Below are 20,612 nucleotides of genomic sequence, written 5' to 3'. Positions count from 1 at the left end.
CAGAGGAAGGGGAAATGGGTGGGTAGTGCCCTGGACTTTGCACACAGCAGGGCTAGACTGAAACCTCCACAACAAAACCCGACGGTGACCGAGCATTTCCCAGGGCCCTGCCTGCAGCAACTCCTGGGGACCACCTTTTTTAAGTACAGTAATTGAAGCTCAGAGGGGTCAAGTAACCTCTTCGAGATCACACAGCTTCAGGTGGCTAAGCTTAGATTCAAAGTCGGACTTGGATTTGTGGATTCCTCTGCGCCACTGGTTTGCATTCCCAGCTATACATCAGAATTGTTTGGGGAGTTTTAAAAACAGCAATGCCAGGTCCTCCACTTCAGACCAATCAGATTGGATCTCTGTGCAAGAGGCCTGGGACATGGGCATTATTTTAAGCCCCCTAGGTGATACATGGGGCCGTCAGGAGAGCTAACCAAAGCTCCATCCACACCAGTGGGCATCAACTATGACTACTCACTGTGGTCACCTGGAACCTTAAAAAATCCAGACTAAGTCAGAATCTCTGGGGTGGGGACCCATCTTGGACCCAAGCATCAGTACCATTTAAACCTCCTCAGATAACTCCAACGTGCAGCCAGGATTGAGAACCAGTGCCCTATGCTGTAGTGACGTGGAGCGGGCCAGTCTCTCCACTAAAGGAATGGTTAGATGGATGGACGGACAGATAAATGACTGATGGACAGATGGAGGGATGGATGGATACACTGCTTTTCTCTGGCCTCTATATCCCTTTCAACAATCTGCAGGTGTTGAACTTAATGACCCCTACGGTGCTCCAAGCTTCCGGATTCCACGTCTCTAGTTGGAATATCACGTTCCCTCCCTGCCCCCTCCAGCGTTACCAGAGCCTGCAAATCCTGAGAATCACGCAATAGCCCTTCAGCTGCAATCATTCTTTCTGTCAGAGTCATCATGAGCTGTCGGGCTTTGGAGCTGGAACACTTAAATTGGTCCACCAGAAAGTGCTGGATGTTTTCCATCTGTTTCCAGAAAGCTTCCATCTGTGAAATTAGAATGAGATGCAAGAGGTGGGGGGAGAAAACTTATTTAAGAAAGCTTTAAAGCTGTCCGGCTCAGGCTTGGGCATTACTATTCACCCCTTATCACAAACTGAGATTATAAACAATTCTACACGTTGGAGAAAGTTATCTTGGCAACAATCACATTCTCCAGAGGTTCCTCTTTGTAGGTGCCAGTCAGTTTCAAGGTGGCTTTTCAGCAAACACCAACAGGCTGCTGATAAGGAAGGCAAGCACCATGAGATCCCCCAGCTCAAACAGCTGAAAGACTGCCCGGCAGTGGGGTGGGGAGTGCAGGGGGTGCATGAAATTCGACAATGCGCTCCTGGAAGCTTCCAGATCTTTAAAGGGGATTAAATGCATCCTGGAAATAAAAGCATGAATGGCCATTTAAATATTGATTATTGTCCTAAAAGTATAAAAGAACAATATGACAGAGATGACGATGACCATAAAAACATTTTGCCTTCAAATCTTTTTCCTTTCTCCACCATCTTATCAGGAAGAGAGTAGGGAATCGCCAAGTGGTTTAGAACGTTGGGGGCTAAATTTTTGTCACTGCAGCCTTCCAGAGCTCTAAGAACAACAATGCCCATAGTCATAGCAACTTTTCTTTACGGCATGCAGGTTATAAGCCAGGCTCCGTGCTTCACACATTTTATTTCTAGATGAAATATGTATCGGAGGGACAAGGAACAGCCTCAGAAAGTTAGGTCACTCGACAAGGGTCACAGAGGCAACGAGAAGCAGAGGCATATTTGATTCAGGTCCCTTCAACTCCCACAGCTGTGAGTTTCTCCATCTTGGCTCCACCTCTCAGATGCTGAGATGGACGTTGCTTGCTGGGCAGGGTGTGGGAGGGGTCAGGGCTTAGTGGCTCCAGAAGCCCATGCTGATCTCCTTGCTGTGGCTAAAGGTGGAGAGAGACGGTGACCTGAAACTCTGAGTTAATCCGGCCAGCCATCTCTCAGGGGCTGGGCATGGCCGGGAGAAAACCCACACCTGTACGAACTGGCACCTCTTCGAAAGTTTGGTGTCCTGTCTCAAGGGCCTCGTGGCAGCTCAGCAAACCCTTTATCTGCCCTGGCCACCTCCTCCCTCACATTCACACCCTGCTCTTGCCCCCTCTCGCCCCAGCAGATGACTTCCTTTCCAGCTGCTCTCAGAGAATGTGGACTATCATCCGTGAATTCCTGCACATCCGGAAACAGAGTTCTACATCCAAGCAGCTTCGCCTCTTCTCTTCCCATCGCAGAGAACCAGGACGTCTACTCCGTTCTTCTGAAAAACTCGTGACTCCCTTGGCATCCGTGACATGACTTTCTCCTGGTTCTTCAAGGTCCATGCTCTGCTTCTTGTCTCGATTCTCCTTGACTCCTCCTCCTTCAATGCTGGCAAGATCCAAGATTGGGCATGAGGCTCCTTTCTTTACCCCTTGTACACACACCCCTGGACCAGAAGCATCTCTGTTAGTGAAGGACACCAATACTTTGGAGAATCTTATGAGAACTATCAATCCTCTGCCTGAAACGTGCAGACACGGACAAGATATTCCACTGCTGTGGGGAGTCTAGGCACCACCAGAATCTGGGCTGAGTACCCTCCCTTAGCCATCTCATCCCGAGAATACCCTCACTCTCCATGTGATCCTACCTGAGCTTAGTGGAGACTCTCCATCCCCAGGCATCTCCAACTCAGGATGTCAAGCCACACTCACCATCTTCCCTCCCAACTTGTTCTCATTCTGGGATCCTTATTTCCGTAGACCTGATCCTCTATACCCTCCTCTTCCCACCACCACCTCCTCAGACCCCACCCTATCAGCTATTCCACTTTTTCTTACCTCTCCATCCCTACTGCAATTGCCTTCATGAAATTCCTACTGGATTAGCCCCAAAGCTCCTAACAGTCCTCCACACAGCAGCCTGGGCAGTCCTTCTAGAACAGGGCCAAGCCACCCTCTGCTGCTTCAGTGACTCCCATCTCCTTGGCATGAGATGAAAGCCCTCAGGGAAGACCTCTGGCTTTATCTTGCTCAGGCTGCTTCCTAGCCCTGGCTCCCTTCTCTGCCCACCCACTGGACAGCATCCATCCACACTTCTCCCCAAAAGCTTCTTGATGGCCCTTTCTTCTGCAGAGACCTTCATAACCCTGGGGTAAAATGAATCGCTCTCCCCGCTGTACCTCAGTCTTCCCATACTTCTATCTATCATGGCACTTGTAACCCACAAAGTCCTCATCCGTTCATCTGTCAGTGCCCCCCACCAGACAGGCCTGAGCAGCTCCCTGGCAGGGCCAGGTCTAAGTTCATTTTGAATTCCCAGAGTCCAACACAACACCTGGGTGCCAAGAAAATATTTGTTTAATTCGTAATATATGAACAGCAGGTAGTAGAACCTCAAAGCAAAAAAGAGAGTTTGAGGGAAGCCAACCTCTCTAGAATTTAAAACATGCTTTTATGAGTGATGCCTGGAGTTTGAGAAGTTAGCAGCTGGCATCTGCTCTAAGCCACAGGGCAGTAATGACACAGAGGGTTAGAGTGATCTTTGCTTTGAATGATAAAATGATCAATGTAAAATTTAAACAAGGAGAATTCATTAAGAGGAAAAAAAGACTCCCTCAGTAAATCTTGGCCCCTTAATTATACCTTCTCTATCACTTAATTTCAGAAACTGGATCCCTGGCTCCAGGGAAGAACACAACAGGGAATTCTAGTATTAAACATGCTTCTAGGTACCATCTCTTTAATCTCGACAAATGAACTGTCCCAGAAACCACGCTTTTTATATGGGAAAGAAAATCCATCACATACATTAGCTATTAGCTGCTCAGAATATTCTCTCTCCTTCTTTTCTACATCTGCCAGGGTGATGTATTCAGAGTCACCAGCACCCAACATCTCCGTGTTTGACAGTCTGACCTGCAGTCTCTTTTCTAATTCCTCCAAATCCTGGAGAAAAAAAGAAAAAGGCAAATACAGAAAAAACCTAATGCATCTTAAATTCTAGAGAAGAAATGCTTTTATTTTCACCCCATTATCATAAAATATTTCTTAACCATAATTAAATGCTTTGGGTGTTGTCCTACTGAAGGACTGATGATAAACATCATCACAGAGCCTCGGTAATAATGGATTACGTATTTTCTTCTATAGTCTTTCCCTCATCCCCCCCAAAATAGGCCATATTTTAAAAACAATGAAATAGTATCTTCCTATCTTTATGAAGTCCGGGAACACATCATGACATCTGGGCTGTGGGATGGAGTGTCTCCTCCCCACTCCTCTGGTTTCCATGGGGAAGGATTACTTAGTACACCCCAGGGAGGAAGTGATATGTATTTGACTGGCGGTTCAAAAGCAGGAAGTGAGCACAGGCCCTAGCTTGCCCAACCTCTTCCTCTTTGGGATGGACCATTCAGGGGAGGCCACTGCTCTGGTGTGGCCTCAGCCCAGAGTGAGCTGGGCAGCAAAGGTCCCTTTTCTGTGTGGGGAGGCCTGAGGTGGCCCAGCTTTGCCAGGAAGCAATTTAGGTAAGCAATTTAGCTAATCCTGGGATTCAGTGTTAGGAAGCCATGATCGCTGTGCACCTAAGCTATGTCTTCCAAGCTGGCCCCTTTCAGTGATAAAGCTGACATTTCTCTGTCTCCCCAACACTTTCTCTTAATTAACTCAGAACTTAGAAGGAAAAGGGGAACACTATGTATGGAGTCCTTCAAACCCCAACCTGGAGTGTGGAGGGTTTTGTTTTCTGTTCTGTTTTCTGGGCTGTTCTGTTTTCTCTAGACCTGTGTTCATTGACATGTAATCAACACTGGTGTGGGTCCAAATTCATTAGGAAAACTGCTATTGATTATCCAAGCGGAAGCCATGTGTGACTTCTCATTCTCACAGCATCTCTACAAGAGAGAAATGAGGGTTCTTTCCCAGATGAGGAACCTTATCTATGGGAAGTTGAGATATTTCATCCAAAGTCTCCCAGTAGGAAGTGGTGTGCTAGGCTAGGCCCCTTAGGCTCACTGACTCCAGAGCCCCACTCTTCTAACTGCATGTGCTATGCTGCTTCTCTCCAAAGCAGCTGCCATTTCTGGGCACTTTTCATCTTCATCTAGAAGTTCTGAGGCTGTTGTCAATATTATAGGAAAGTATGCATTTAAAGCCCTTGGCCAGACTACCTCCACTGAACAGTAGCCACTGACATAATTAAGATGCTCTGGAAGTGGTAGAGGTGGGATTTGATCCCAGGCCTGCAGATACCAAAGCTCTTATTCTTTCCATATGACATTCATTACTAGTACAATTACAAGTATCACCACCATTATCATTCTTTTTGTCATTGGAGAGTCATTTAAACTCATTGAGCCTCAACTTCCTCAGCTATAAACAAAAAGAATGATGGTCACTCACAGGGATGTTGTGAAGATTAAATAATGTGTGTAAAGCACTCTGTGCATTGCCTGATGATGAGGATCACAGTAGTGGTGGGACTGAGCATGATGACAAAGATGTTAACAAAAATGAAGATGTACTGCCTTCTCCCTGGGATGTAGTGATGAATCCTCCCCCTTGGAATCCAGAAGAGTGAGGAAGAAACACTCCCTCCTCCCAATCCCCCAGATCTCATGGTTGCAGTGATAAGGATGATAATGATGACTATGATGAAGATAATGGTGGGGATGGAAGGAATGAGGATTATGACAATGATATGATAATGAAGACGAACGTCGTGATGGCAGAAGTGAGGATGATGAGGATGATGGTGGAGGTGGTGATGGTCATGGTAACGAAGACGAGAATAACGATGCAGATGAGGATGATGGTGGCAATGGGAGGAGTGAGAATGATGGCAACAATGATGGTGGCGATGATGAAATGTTGGTAGTGGTGGTGGTAATGAGGACGAGGATGGTGATGGTGGTGGTAATGAGGATGATGAGAATGATGATGAAGACAATGATAACAGTGGTGATGGTCATAATAAGAATGATTATGACAATGATGACGATAATAAAGACGGTGGTGGTGATGGTGATGATGATAATGATAGTGGTGGTGGTGATTGTGTTGGTAATAAAATGATAATAATGGCAATGATATTGATGATGATGATGAAGATGATTGTGATGGTGTTGGTGGGAATGGGAATGATGGCAGCGATCATATAATCAGGGTCTGGTTGTTACTTTGCTAGGCGCTTCATGCACATTTTCTTCTTTCTGTAATCCCGCAGGACGGGAATTATTATCCCATTGCACAAAGGAACAACCTAGGATTCTGAGAGTTTGTGAAAGACAGGACCAGGATATCAATGTCCACCACTCTGACTCCAAGCCCTGACTCATTTTGCTGCACATAAAACAGTATAAAGCTTGTATAAAAGACTGAAACGAGAAGAATGCAAAGTAGTAGGAAGAGTTATAACCAATAAGCAAATTATATATTTTAAAATACCCCACACTTGTACAGAAAATAGAATCAATAGTGGTTCTCTTTGAGTAGTGGGTATGGGTAGTTCTCTTTGAGTAGTGGGTACTCTCTTTTTTTCTACTTCTAATATTTTTCCACATTTTAATAATACACATTGTTAGTTTTATGTTTATAGCTATACTTTTATATACCATATTGTGTTGAAAAGTATATATTGTAATAAACTATTTTTATACATTAAAAAATACTTTACTATAATATTATGTTTTATACATCATAATAAACTATTTTTAAGTTATTTTGAAATATAGGTTGAAGACTTACATTTTCTTGTTTTGAGAGAATCTTCTGGTATAATTCATCATCAGTCTTCTTTTTAGGAAGAAGGTCAAGGAGGCACATTTTAAAAATCTGAATAAACATCTATTGCCAAAAAGGGAAACATAACATAGAGAAAGGTTTCAACAATGGTATTTCCCTTCCCTCCTTTTTCTCCTACCTCCTTCTTTCTCTCTCCCCCAACTGCCCACACACTTTTTGCTCTAGGAAAAGACCTCAGATTAAAAGTCATGACAATGGCCTGTAATGGACTGCATTTTCATGAAGCTTCTAAAGAAAAATTCATCATTTCTTCTGCACATACTTATGAGGAGCCCACTCTGTGGGAAGCCCCCACTTTCCCCATTTCCATGAGTCAAGAAAACAGGCCAGGCGAAGGGGGGTTGCTTCTTTGTGGAAAGAATCAGAGGGATGGTTGTACGGAAATGGGACGTGTAAAGTCATCCACTCCAGCCCCCTGTCTCAATGGACGGACATGTCCTCTAAACCAAGAAGGGTCCTCCATAGGCAGGGACACCCTGGCAAGTCCAAGGGTGCTGTGTCCACAATTTGTTTAATCATTCACCTATTGCAGGACATCTGAGTATTTCCAGTTTGGGGCTATTACAAATAAAGCTGCTATGGACATTCACATACAGGTTTTTGACTGAACATATGTGTTTCTGAGATGAATGTCCAAGACGGCAACTGCTGGGTCTTCTGGTAACTGTATATTTAGTTTTATGAGAAATCGCCTGTTTTCCAGAGTGGCATTTTATATACCCACCAGCAATGTATGAGTGATCCAGTTTCATTACAACCCCACAAGCATTTGGTGGTGTTGTTATTTTTATTTTTGTCATTCTGATAGGTGTGTAGTCATATCTCATGTGGTTTTAATTTGCATTTCCCTAATGGCTTAATGATGTTGGACATCTTTTCATGTGCTTTTGTGTGTGTTTCCTCGCCAGCCGTACATTCTTTTTGGTGAAATAATCTGTTCATGTCTTTTGCCCATTTTCCAATCGGATTGTTTACTTATTTCTTTTTCTTTTTTTTATTATTATTTTTTTAACATCTTTATTGGAGTATAATTGCTTTACAATGTTGTGTTAGTTTCTGCTTTATAACAAAGTGAATCAGCTACACATATACATATTTCCCCACATCTCCTCCCTCTTGAGTCTCCCTCCCACCCTCACTATCCCACCCCTCTAGGTGGTCACAAAGCACCGAGCTGATCTCCCTGTGCTATGCGGCTGCTTCCCACTAGCTATCTATTTTACATTTGGTAGTATATATAAGTCCGTGCCACTCTCTCACTTCGTCCCAGCTTACCCTTCCCCCTCCCCGTGTCCTCAAGTCCATTCTCTACGTCTGCATCTTTATTCCTGTCCTGCCCCTAGGTTCTTCAAAACCGTTTTTTTTTTTTCTTTTAGATTCCATATATATGTGTTAGCATACAGTATTTGTTTTTCTCTTTCTGACTTAACTTCACTCTGTATGACAGACTCTAGGATTGAGGTTTGAGAGTTCCTCATATATTCTAGGTACTAGTCCTTTCTTAGAATGTGGCTTGCAAAATATTGCCTCAGTCTTTTCATCCTCTTAACAGGATTTTTTGCAGAGCAGAAGTTTTTTATTTTGATGAGTTTCAATTTGTTTTCCCTTTTATGGGTCACACTTTTGGTGTTAATCTAAGAACTCTTTCCTTAGATCCCAAAGATTTTCCCCTTTTTTTTTCTAAAAGATTCATAGTTTTATATTTTACATTTAAGCACATGATCCATTTTGAGTTAATTTTTGTATGAGGTATGAGGTTTAGCTTGAGGTTCATTTTGTTTTGCTTATGGATGTCCAACTGCATGATTTAATGAAAAGCTTATCATTCCTCCACTGAACTCCATTTGCACCTCTGTCAAAGGTCAGTTAGACATATTTGTGTAGTAAGGTGCTTTTTTTTTTTGAAGAATAATTGACATAACCAGCTTTGTTCTTCTTTCTCAAGACTGCTTTGGCTATTTGGGGTCTTGGGGGTTCATACAAATTTTAGGATTGTTTGTTCTATTTGAAACATGCCATTCAGATTTTGATAGGGATTGCATTGAATCTGTAGATTATTTTGGGTAATACAGACATTTTAACAATACTAATTCTTTCAACCCATGAGCATGGAATATCTTTCCATTTATTTGTTTCTTCTTTGATTTCTTTCATCAATGTCAAGTTTTCAGTGTACAAGTTTTTCACCTCCGCAGCTAAATTTATTCTTAGGTCTTTTATTCTTTTTGATTGAATTGTAAATGGGATTGTTTTCCCAATTTCTCTTTCTGATAGTTTGTTTTTAGTGTATAGAAACACAACAGATTTTTGTACATTGTACCCTGTAACTTTACTGAATTTATCAGTTCTAACAGTTTTTTGTCCAGTCTTTCCTATGTGTAAAATCATGTCTTCTGAAAATACTGACAGCTTTACTTCTTCCTTTCCATTTTGGATGCCTTTTATTTCTTTTCCTTGCCTAATTGCTCTGGATAGTAATTCCAATATTATGTTGAATAAAAGTGGCGAGAGTGGGCATCCTTGTATTGTTCCTGATCTTAGAGGAAAAGCTTTCAGCTTTTCACTGTTGAGTATGATGTTAGTTGCAGGTTTGTCATATATGGACTTTATTATGTTGAGGTACATTCTCTCTATACGTACTTTGTTGAGTTTCTATCATAAATGCATGTTGAATTTTGTTAAATGCTTTTTCTGTTTTGAGATGATATGATTTCTATCCTTCATTTTGTTAATGTGGTATATCATGGTGATTGATTTGTGCATGTTGACCATTCTTGCATTCCTGGAATAAATCAAAATTATGGTATATGATCCTTTTAATCTGTTGCTGAATTTGGTTTGCTAATATTTTGTTGAGGATTTTTGCATCTATGTTTATCTGAGATATTCGCCTGTAATTTTCTTCTTTTTTTTTTCTGGCATCCTTGTCTGGTTTTGGTATCAGGAAAATGCTGGCCTAGTGAAATGAGTTTGGAAGCATTCCCTACTCTTCAATTTTTTGTAAGAGTTTGAGAAGGATAGGTATTAAATCTTCTTTAAGTGCTTGGTAGAATTTACCAGTGAAGCCATCTGGTCCTGTACTTTTGTCTGTCAGGAAGTTTTTGCATACTGATTCAATCCTCTTACTAGTAATCAGTTTATTCAGATTTTCTCTTTTCATGATTCCATCTTGGAAGAGTCCATGTTTCTAGGAATTTATCCATTTCTTCTTGGTTGTCCAATCGTTGGCACATAATTGTTCATAGTAGTCTCTTATGATCCTTTGTATTTCTGTGGTATCAGTTGTAACTGCTCTTTCATTTCAGATTTTATTTATTTGAGCCCATTCTCTTCTTTTCTTGGTGAAGCTAGCTAAAAGTTTGTCAGTTCTGCTTATCTTTTCAAAGAACCAGCCATTGTTTCATTGACCTTTTCTATGCTTTTTTTTAGTCTATTTCATTTATTTCCACTCTGATCTTTATTTTCCTTTTTTCTACTAACTTTGGGCTTGGTTTTTTCTTCTTTTTCTAGTTCCTTTAGGTGTAAAATTGGATTGTTTTTCTGAGATTTTTCTTGGTTTTTTTGAGGTAGGCCTGTATGGCTATGAACTTCCCTCTAGAAACTGCTTTTGCTGCATCCCATAGATTTTTGGTAAATTATATTTCCACTTTTATTTGTCTCAAGGCATTTTGTGATTTCTCCTTTGATTTCTTCATTGACCCATTGGCTGTTCAGTAGCACATTGTTTAATATTCACATATTTGTGATTTTTCCAGTTTTCTTCCTGTACAGGTATCCCTCGTTTTATTGAACTGTGCTTTATTGCACTTTGCAGATATTTCATTTTTTACAAATTGAAGGTTTGTAGCAACCATGTGTTGAGCAAGTCTATCGGCATCATTTTTCCAACAGCATTTTCTCACTTTGTGTTTCTGTGTAACATTTTGGTAATTCTTGCAATATTTCAAACCCTTCACCAGCAAAAAGATTACAGTTTGCTGTAGGCTCAGATAATGGTTAGCATTTTTAAACAGCAAAGTATTTTTTAATTATGGTATGTACATTGTTCTCATAGACATAATGCCATTGCACACTTAATAGACTACAGTATAGAGTAAACATAACTTTCTTATGCACTGGGAAACCAAAAATTCATGTGACTCACTTTATTGTGATATTTGCTTTATTGCAGTCATCTGGAACTGAACCCACAATATCTCCAAGGTATGCCTGTAACTGATGTCTAGTTTCATACCATTGTGGTTGGAAAAGATGCTTGATGTGATTTTGATCTTAAATTTATTGGGACTTGTTTTGTGACTTAACATATCATCTATTCTGGAGAATGTTCCATGTGCACTTGAGAAGAATTTGTATTCTGCTGCTTTTGGATGAAATATTCTGTTTATATATATTAAGACGATGTGGTCTAATGTGTACTGTAAGGTTGATGTCTCCTCACTGACTTCCTGTCTGGATGATCTATGCATTGATGTAAATGGGATATTAAAGCCCCCTGCTATAATTGTATTGTTGTCAGTTTCTCCCTTTAGATCTGTTAATATTTGCTTTAGATGTTTAGTTGCCCCTATACTGGATGCATAAATATTTACAAATGTTATATCCTCTTGTTGCACTGACCCCTTTATCATTACATAATCCCCCTCTTTTTCTTTTATTACAATCTTTATTTTAAAGTCTACTTTTTCCTCATGTAAGTATAGCTATACCAGTTTTCTTTTGCTTTCCATTTGCATGGAACATCTTTTTCCATGCCTTCACCTTCAGTCCATGTGTGTACTTGTGTACATCTTTAATGAGTCATCTTTAATGAGTCTCTTGTAGGCAGTATATAGCTGGGTCTTGTTTTTTTAATCCATTCAGTCACTCTATGTCTTTTGATTAAAGAATTTAGTACTTTTACATTTAAAGTAATTATTGATAGGTATGTACTTATTGCCATTTTGTTCATTGTTTTCTGGCTGTTTTGTTGTTACTTTCTGTTCCTTTCTTTTACTCTTGCTCTCTTCCCTTGTGGTTTGATGACTTTCTTTAGTGTTTTGCTTAGATTCTTTTCTTACTATCTTTTGTGTATCTAATATAGGTTTTTGCTTTGTGGGTACCATGATGCTCATATAATATTTATATATTTAACAGTATATTTTAAGTTGATAGCATATTAAGTTTGGGTGCAATCTAAAACTCAACATTTCCCACCCACCCTCTGCTCTTGGCACATACATATTATGCTTCTTGATGTCATATTTTACATCTTTTTATTTTGTGTTTCTGTGATTATTGTAGTTATATTTTTACTACTTTTCTCGTTCAATCTTCATACCAACTTTATAAGTGATTAATTAACTACCTTTACTATATAATTACCTTTACTAGTAAGACTTTTACTTTCGTATGCTTTCTTGTTACTAATTAATGCTCTTTCTTCTCAGGTTAAAGAAGTCCCTTTAACAAATCTTGTAAGGTTGGTTTAGTGGATGATCTCCTTTAGCTTTGGCTTGTCTGGAAAACCCTTTATCTCTCCAACTCTAAACAATAACCTTGCTGGGTAGAGTATTCTTGATTGGAAGTTTTTTCCTCTCAGCACTTTAAATATGTCGTGGCACTCCTGGCCTGCAAAGTTTCTGCTGAAAAATATGCTTATAGTCTTTTGGGGGTTCCCTTGCAGTTAACAAGTTGTTTTTTAATCTTGTTGCTTTAAGATTCTCTCTTTAACTTTTGACTTTTAAATCTTAATGTATCTTGGTGTGGATCTTTTTGGGTTCATCTTTTTTGGAACTCTCTGGGCTTTCTGGATCTGGATGTCTGTTTCCTTCCCCTGGTTAGGAAAGTTTTCAGCCATTATTCCTTTAAATATGTTTCCTGCCCCTCTCTCTCTTCTCCTTCTGAGACCCCTGGTACTGCGAACGTTATTTCATGTAATATTGTCCCATAGGTCCCTTAAGCTATCTTCACTTTTTAAAATTCTGTTTTCCTTTTGCTGTTCTGTTTGGGTGCCCTGTCTTCTAGATCACTGATTTTTTCTTCTGCTTCACCTAGTCTACTGTTGAACCCCCTAGTGTATTTTTCAGTTCAGTTATTGTATACTTTGGCTCTGTGACTTCTGTTTGGTACTTACATTTTCTCTTTGCTGAAGTTCTCACTCTGTTCATCCATTCTTCTCCCGAGTTTGATTAGCTTTTATGACCATTATTTGAACTCTTTAATCAGGTAAATTACTTATCTCCTTTTCATTAAGGCTTTTTTCCTGACGTTTTATCTTGTTCTTTTGTTTGAACATATTGCTCTGTTTCCTCATTTTGATTGACTGTGTTTGTTTCTATGCATTAGGCAAAACAGCTACCTCTCCCAGTCTTGAAGAAGTGGCCTTGTAAAAGATGAACTTTATCTTTCAACCTTGCCCTAGCTCATGGTTGTCTCTCAAACCTTTGTGATTGTCTAAGCAGCCTAATTTATTCTTTTTCATTCTTTTCTTTTTAAAAATTAATTAATTTATTTATTTATTTTTGGCTGTGTTGGGTTTTCATTGCTGCGCGTGGGCTTTCTCTAGTTGCAGTGAGCAGGGGCTACTCTTCGTTGCAGTGTGTGGGCTTCTCATTGCGGTGGCTTCTCTTGTTGCAGAGCACGGGCTCTAGGCGTGTGGACTTCAGTAGTTGTGGCTCACAGGCTCTAGAGTGCAGGCTCAGTCGTGGCGCACGGGCTTAGTTGCTCCGCAGCAGCCTAATTTATTCTTGATGGGTCCCACTTGTTGAGGGTATGCCAAGAGTGTTAGTCATGAAGGAGCTGTTCACCAGTTTTTAGGTCTTTTTCAGAGGGATCTATTTCATATGTAGCTATAGATTCAGTGTGTCCATGGGAGGCGATGAGAACAGGATCTTCCTATGCCATCATCTTGGACTGCCCCCGTGGTAAGACATTTTTAAATGCACGGGTGAGCAAATGTTTTTCTCCAAATGTCCACAAAGTAAATATTTTGGAGTTTGCAGGCCATACTATCTCTTTTGCAACTATTGAATTCTGCTGTTACAGCATGAAGGCAGCCATAGGTGATGTGTAAAAGAATAGGTATGGCCAGATTTGCCCAAGGGCCATAGTTTACAATCCTTGTTTTAAGGTTTGTTAAACACTCTTCTGTGCCAGGCTAATATATATATTATCTCAAATGATCATCACAGCAGGAGGTTGGTACAATATTCCCCATTTTACAGATAAGGAACTCTCAGTTGAGAAATCTGGACAACTGGCCTCATGTCATGAGGGACATCCATGAGGGACAGATCCAGAACTCTTCACCAACCTTCATTATGCTTGCCAATGCTAATAAGCTCTAAAAAGACTAAAATTGTCTTGATTTTCCATCCACTGAAGTCTGAGGCTATGTACAGTAACATTCCTTTCTCAAGATGTTAATCTCAAATCTATTTTCTTTTTGACCCCAAACTGAATCAGTAACGTTTAGAGGTCTTGTCCCATTCCTTTGAATTGTAAAAACTTTTTAATTTGGAATAATTATGGACTTAGAGGAAGATGAAAAACAGTACAGAGTTCTGTGTGCTTTGTCCCCAGGGGTGACATCTTACATCACTGTGGTACAATATCAAACCTGAAAATGGACATAGGTCCAATAGAGTTAACTATAGACCTTACTCAGTTTTCACCCATTTTTACATGCACTCATTTGTGTGTATGTGTGTGTGTGTGTGTGGGTCTATGCAATTTTTCCCCATGTATTGCCACAATCAAGATAGAGAATTTTCCAGCACCAGGAGAAATCCACTAGTCCTAGTGCTCCTCTGATATTAGCCACCCCCCTCCCACATCCCCAATCTATTTTCTTTTCTGCCATTCTGCTTTTAAAGGTCACAACTCCACCTCCTAGACAAGCCCAGCACCAGTGTCTTCCTCCTCCAGGGCCACCAGAGAGCTCTAAGCTTCTTGGCTGCATGGTGGTCACATCTGGTCTGAGTCACTTCTGAACCCTGACCTGTGATAGTGGATCTCTACCAGAGAAATGAAATTTGAAGTCTTTGTGTAACATGGTGCCCTCCTGTTCCCCATGTTTCTCTAGGTCTTACACACGATGAAGATATGCCTTGCAGTGAATGGAAGGCCATGCTTAGAAAGCAGCTCTCCCAGGGTGGCGACGGTGTCAACCAGACACATTTCTATTAAGCACCTACTATGTGCAGGGCACTGTTCTGGGCTCTGAGGATACACAGACCTTGGACTCAGACAAACCTCATTTGGGTTCTGACTCTGCAGTTTACCAGCTGTGTGATCTTGGGCAACTGACTAGACCTCTCTGAGACTCAGGTTCCTCATGAGTGGAACAGCACTGAGGTTTCAATGAGATCAGACATTTAAAGTGTTTAGCCTAGCAGAGTTTCAGTGTTTCATAAATGATGCTGTGATGACGCAGATCACACAGCCCAACAGAGCCCAGAACTTTGCCTACAGAGAACTTTCAAAGTGGGACTTGCCTTCCTAGTAATTCCATGAAGTAACAGCTGGAAGTATATTATTTTCACACCTTTCCTAAAGTGGCCCAGAGAGGGGAAGTGACTTACAGAAAGTCACACAGCTCATAAGTGTCAAAGGGTGGACTAGAACCCAAGTTTCTAATTCCTAGTCTGGTGCTCCTGGAACTTTCCCGGGTTCCACCTTAAGTATCTCCCTCCAGGGAAGCCTGACCACCTCCCTGAAGCCTACACGCCCTCAGGTCCTCTCTTACATGCCCTCATGTTACTCCATCATTTGCTTTGTCATACTTTTTGCCTCTGTGCATTTTGTGCAGTCTATTGACTGCCATCTCTCCCCTGGACAGTGGGCTCCATAAGGGCAGGGCCTGTCCCCAGTATTGTGTCCAGCAGGGCGGGGAGGCTGCCCACAGATGAGTGACGGTGAATGCTCTCTTCATGACAGTAGGCTGCTTCCCTGCGGGCATTTGCTGGCCGCTCCGGGGGCGAGGGGCCAGGACCACGTCACTCACCAGCTGGATGGGGCTCTGAGCACAGAAACAATCACCCTCCAGGGAGCAGAGCCTTTGAGAAAATCGCCAGGGCCACCTGCCCCCAAGCAGGACCAGGTGTGGCTAAGTGAAAGCAGGCTGCAGCTGCAGGTGGGCTCGTGCCTCATGTCCATGAGCCTCTGCACGGGGGTCTGTGGGGCTGTAGGAACAGGCTCGATTTCTGGAATCCTAGGATGATTTATGGTTTCAAATACTGGCACCTGTTTACGAGGCCCGTTCTGCTCACACAGAGCAAAATTTCTTTCTGTTGCATCCTCAACTTAATATTCTTTTATTTCTCCGGTTTACAATGAAGCACCTGTGGGCATATCTGTCTTTGTCTCTCTGTCACTCTCTCCATCTACCCCTCCCTTTCTCTTCCCAACAGGACTTCTCTCTCCTCCCTTCTCTCTGTAGGGCTCCTCCCTCATTCAGTAATTCAGAGGATGTGTCTCATGGAGAAATAATTCTTTTTTTTTATTATTATTTTATTTTAATTATTTATATTTGGCTGCGTTTGGCTCTTCGTTGCTGTATGCGGGCTTTCTCTAGTTGTGGCGAGCGGGGGCTACTCTTTGTTGCAGTGCGCGGGCTTCTCACTGCGGTGGCTTCTGTTGTTGCAGAGCACAGGCTCTAGGCGCACGGGCTTCAGTAGTTGTGGCACGCAGGCTCAGTAGTTGTGGCTCACGGGCTCTAGAGAGCAGGCTCAGTAGTTGTGGTGCACATGGACTTAGTTGCTCCGCGGCATGTGGGATCTTCCTGGACCAGGGCTCGAACCCGTGTCTCCTGCATTGGCAGGTGGATTCTTAACCACTGCGCCACCAGGGAAGCCCAAAATAATTCTTTTTTTTTTTCAACCCCAGTGGGCTTGCTGCCTGGCTAACCCATGGAGGTTCTGTAGCTACAGGGGGACTTATCCCTCTGATTTTCTGTAACCTGGATCCAGTAGGGATCCATGTGCATCTGGCAGAGACCAATCTTGTTTCCTCATGTCCATGGCTCTGATTTCTCCTTCCTTCACTCGGAGAATGCACACCCACAACAAGGTACCCAACTTCCCATCTCAGCCCCAACTTAGAACTTTATGACTTAGGGCCAGTCTCCACTCCGTGCCTCAGTTTCCCCATCTATAAAGTGGACATAATGACGGCACCCACCTCGCCGGGTTGTGTGAGCTTTAAAATAACCACCTGTGTAACACCCCCAGCACCTAGTACATAGTAAGCACTCATAAATCTTATGATCACTATTATCATTCCTCTAAAAATCCTGTTCTCTTTGGTCTCCATCAGGAGGTGTGCGCAGAGAGTAGGTACCCAGCTTTCTGCTTTTAACCCCAATGGCAATGGGTAAAGTAAATCCTGCTCCCCGTCTGCAGGCACGAATTGCTTTTCCGTTTTGTGGTCGGACGCCTAACCCTGCTCTGCCTTCCCCTTGTGGCGGCTCCGCTGTCACCGACATCCGTTTCCCAAGGGTCTCCGGGACTCCATGCACACGCAGAGCCTGTCTCCTGGGTCCTGAGTGCTCTACCTACCATGTGCTTCTCCTGCCTCAGCGCCGTGTCCAGATGCAGCAAGTCTTTTAAGTGAAGGTTGTAGATACACAAGTCAAGGTCCACGCTGAAAAGTCCAAAGAGAAACAGAAGAGACTTTCAGAGTATTTGAAGTGGGGGGCAAGGTTACCGAGTTATCAGTACATCCCTGCAGGATAAGCCACGGTGCATCCTGACTCCAGATTTTAAATTCTGCGGCATGCAGAGATTGCTCACAGCCACCCCAGGTGCATAAGGAGCAATCGAAGAGGCCATCTGAAACCCACTTGGGACCAGAAGGAAGCAGCTGCCCGAGACATCAAAGACAGAACACAGGAAGAGATGGAAGGTGAGAGAAATGAAAAAGAGCACTCCCCCCCAGGCCCCCCCCCGGCGTTTTCATGTCTAGTGTCACGTGTCATCCTTCCTTTCTGCCATCATGTACACATTCTCGCAGCCATTTACAGATGAGGAAACTGACTCAGGAAATCAAGGGTCAGAGAAATCAAGTAGGGGTCACGTGGTCACAGGGGCAGAAAACTGACAGTGTGAAGATAAAGGCCTTTGACCTTTTCTCCGACATAGGCAAATGCATTTTAAATGACTACAGTCCACCTGAACTGTTCAAGTCCTCTTCGTCCGAATAGGAAGAAACACCCCTTCCCAGCCAGGCAGGGGAGCCCAGAAAGCTCCAATTCAATGAAGTCCCTCCTTCCCGGGGCCACCTTCAGGGTCAACACCAAGCTCAGGGTTCTGAGCCCACTCTTTCCACAGCCCTGAGCCAGGCCACGCCTGGTTCAAATCACCCAGGGCTCCTTGGACTCACGGAAATTCATATCTGAGAGAGGCCTGAGGACTGACGTGCAAACCTGCTGACTAGTTTTTTGAGCACCTACTGGGTGCTGAGCCTTACTCTGGGCTGGACAGTTTGGCGATTTAGAGCATGGGCTGCAAGAAAAGGTGGTGGGGTCACACCAGGCTCCAACACTCACCTGCTGCGTGACCTTGGGCAAGTCACTCTGCCTCTCTGTGTCTCATTTTATTCTTTGAAAATGAGGGCAATATTAGCATCTACTACACAACCTTAACAACGTCGGGCTGTTGAGAGGAATTAATTCATTGACTGATTAATACTTGTTCATCACTTGCCTGTCCCAGGCTCCCACCGGGTGGTAGTGCACAGCTGTGAATAAGACAGACCTGCTCCTCATGCTCAAGAGAGAATTAATCCCTGCAAAGTGCTTAATATTTTGTACACAGAAGACACTTAGCCAGTGCTAGCTGCTGCTATGCAGTGCACGGGGCAGGTCAGTGATTAAAGGAGGTCCCCTCTGTCTCTCCCCAGGGCTCAGGCCTGGCTCCCTGACCCCCATGCTGGCCAACAGCACACATTCAGCTCCAGCTCTGACACCGGGTCGCTGTGTGTCCATGGCTGAGTCCTTAACCTCTCTGGGCCTCCATTTCCTCCACTGAGCATGATACAGCCTATCAGTCTGCATCCTCCATCCCACCCCCTCCTCACCTCTCGCAGGTCAGTGCCTCGGGGAAGCTGCTCGCCCCCAGAAAGGTGCGGCCGAGGAACCTGTCGTCGCTGGCGGCCGAGTGGACGCTGGACGAGGAGCTGCAGTCGTCCTTCTCAGCCTGGCTCAGGCTCCCCAGGCTGCTGGAAGGCGATGCCTCCACGGGCTGGTTCGGCAAGACTGGCTGCTTTAAGGTTTCGTGCAGAGATGGGTTGGAGGAACCGTCGGCCAGAGGCTGGGGGGCAGGAGAGAAAGCGTACTCTCAGTCCACGTGACCCATCGTGAGTGTTCCCGTAATTCCGCCGGTGACACACGCGGTGGCTCCCAGGACGGCCGAGCCGGGGCAGGCAGGGAGGGTGTGAGTGGACACCGCGGAGCTTCTGCCCTAGGGGCACGGCCACGGCCCTAGGGGCCTTCGTCACAGCTCTTGTCACATCACTTGTCCCCAGAGGCCAGCCCCTCTGCACCAGGCTCCTCCCCTCCAGCTATCAGCCTGGGTCTGTTCCCCGATGGCCCACCTGTACCCACCCTCGGCTGCCGGCTCTGACCTCCCCAGCAGCCCGCCTGCCCTGCCCCACCTCTCCGGCTGCTGTCCCACACCCCAGGCCCGCTCTGTCCACTGACCTGCCCTTGGATAGACTCAAAGCCCCTTAACAAGGAACTCAAGCCCCTTGCACTGCCATGACCACATGAGGTCATAGCCTAGTGCCTGGCACAGCCAGAGAGCTCAGCAGATGCCAGCCATCCCTACGTCCAGCTCCGTCTCCTGCTGCTCCCAGAGGTGCACGCCCAGGGAGCACTGAGCTGGTGGCCAGCGCCAAACCCTCACTATCATTTCGTGCTTCTGAGCCTTTCCAGACTCTTGTCCCCCTGCCTGAAACACCCCTAACTCATTGTCTGCTGGGCTGAAGCATCCCTCCCTCCAGACACAGACCGCTGAATCTTCCTACCCTGATCCCCGGGCCTAGCCCACACCGGGTTCCACAGGACCCCGGTCATTTCTGTCCTGCCTGCTCTCACACGCCATCCTGCAATACCTGCCAGGCTGGGAGGGCCTCCAGGGTGAGGACAGTGCTCTCCTGACCACTGGATAATCACCAGGGCCCACCACAGAGCCTGCCTAGCATGGGATCTGATGGCGAATGAACGCCCCAGGTCTGGGGGTTTTGCACCTTCACCCACCCACCAGATAGTGAAGGAAGTGGTTCCCAATGTGTGTTCCGGGGAGCAGTCTCATGAACTATACAGTTACTGCTCACTGTGAGGGTTCCACAGAAAAATTAGTTTGGGAAAGTCTGCGTGAACAAGGTAGAATCATTTCTTTGGTACAGGAATTCTCAGAGCCTTCGATAGGCTCTGGCTGTCCTCAAAAGCAGATAATAATTTAAAAAACTGAAAATGTGCTGAGTGTGCAGACATCACACACTGTTCTAAGCCCTATGCCTAATTCCCTATCTCACCCTCAAGAAAACTGGGTGAGGCAGGAGGGCCCTTTACCCCCATTTTATTGATGAAGAAGCTGAGGTCCTGAGAAGTCAGGAAATGGCCAAGAGTAAACGGCTGAGATAGGAGCTGGGTTTGAGTCTGTCCTCTTTATCTCCAGGAGAGCAGGCAGCACTTTCCTCAACTTACTTGACCAGGACACTATTTTTTTCGTGGAGCATCACATAGGCCGAGGGCTCCTTGAAACATCAAGGAATATGCTGCTCTCTGCAAAACT

The 20,612-nt window shown here is 44.1% G+C and overlaps 1 protein-coding gene across 5 annotated transcripts in view; it reads right to left on the bottom strand.

The window, feature by feature from the left end:
- EVC (EvC ciliary complex subunit 1) overlaps positions 1-20,612 on the bottom strand; it is an 81,855-nt gene that overhangs the window by 47,913 nt on the left and 13,330 nt on the right. For 4 of the 5 annotated variants that reach the window (XM_036852533.1, XM_036852534.1, XM_036852536.1 and 1 more), the window contains exons 4-8: positions 18,895-19,127; positions 17,376-17,460; positions 6,781-6,879; positions 3,844-3,981; positions 855-1,013 (exon numbers count right to left, since the gene is read on the bottom strand). In XM_036852533.1, the coding sequence (XP_036708428.1) occupies positions 855-1,013; positions 3,844-3,981; positions 6,781-6,879; positions 17,376-17,460; positions 18,895-19,127 (714 nt within the window). The remainder of the gene's footprint in view (positions 1-854; positions 1,014-3,843; positions 3,982-6,780; positions 6,880-17,375; positions 17,461-18,894; positions 19,128-20,612) is intronic. The other variant, XM_036852535.1, reaches the window with a different exon arrangement.

This window comes from Balaenoptera musculus, chromosome 5, assembly GCF_009873245.2.
Source record: "Balaenoptera musculus isolate JJ_BM4_2016_0621 chromosome 5, mBalMus1.pri.v3, whole genome shotgun sequence".
In the NCBI taxonomy this organism is placed as follows: Eukaryota; Metazoa; Chordata; class Mammalia; order Artiodactyla; family Balaenopteridae; genus Balaenoptera; species Balaenoptera musculus.
Note: the sequence above shows the minus strand (reverse complement) of the source record. Positions and strands in the feature narration are given on the sequence as shown.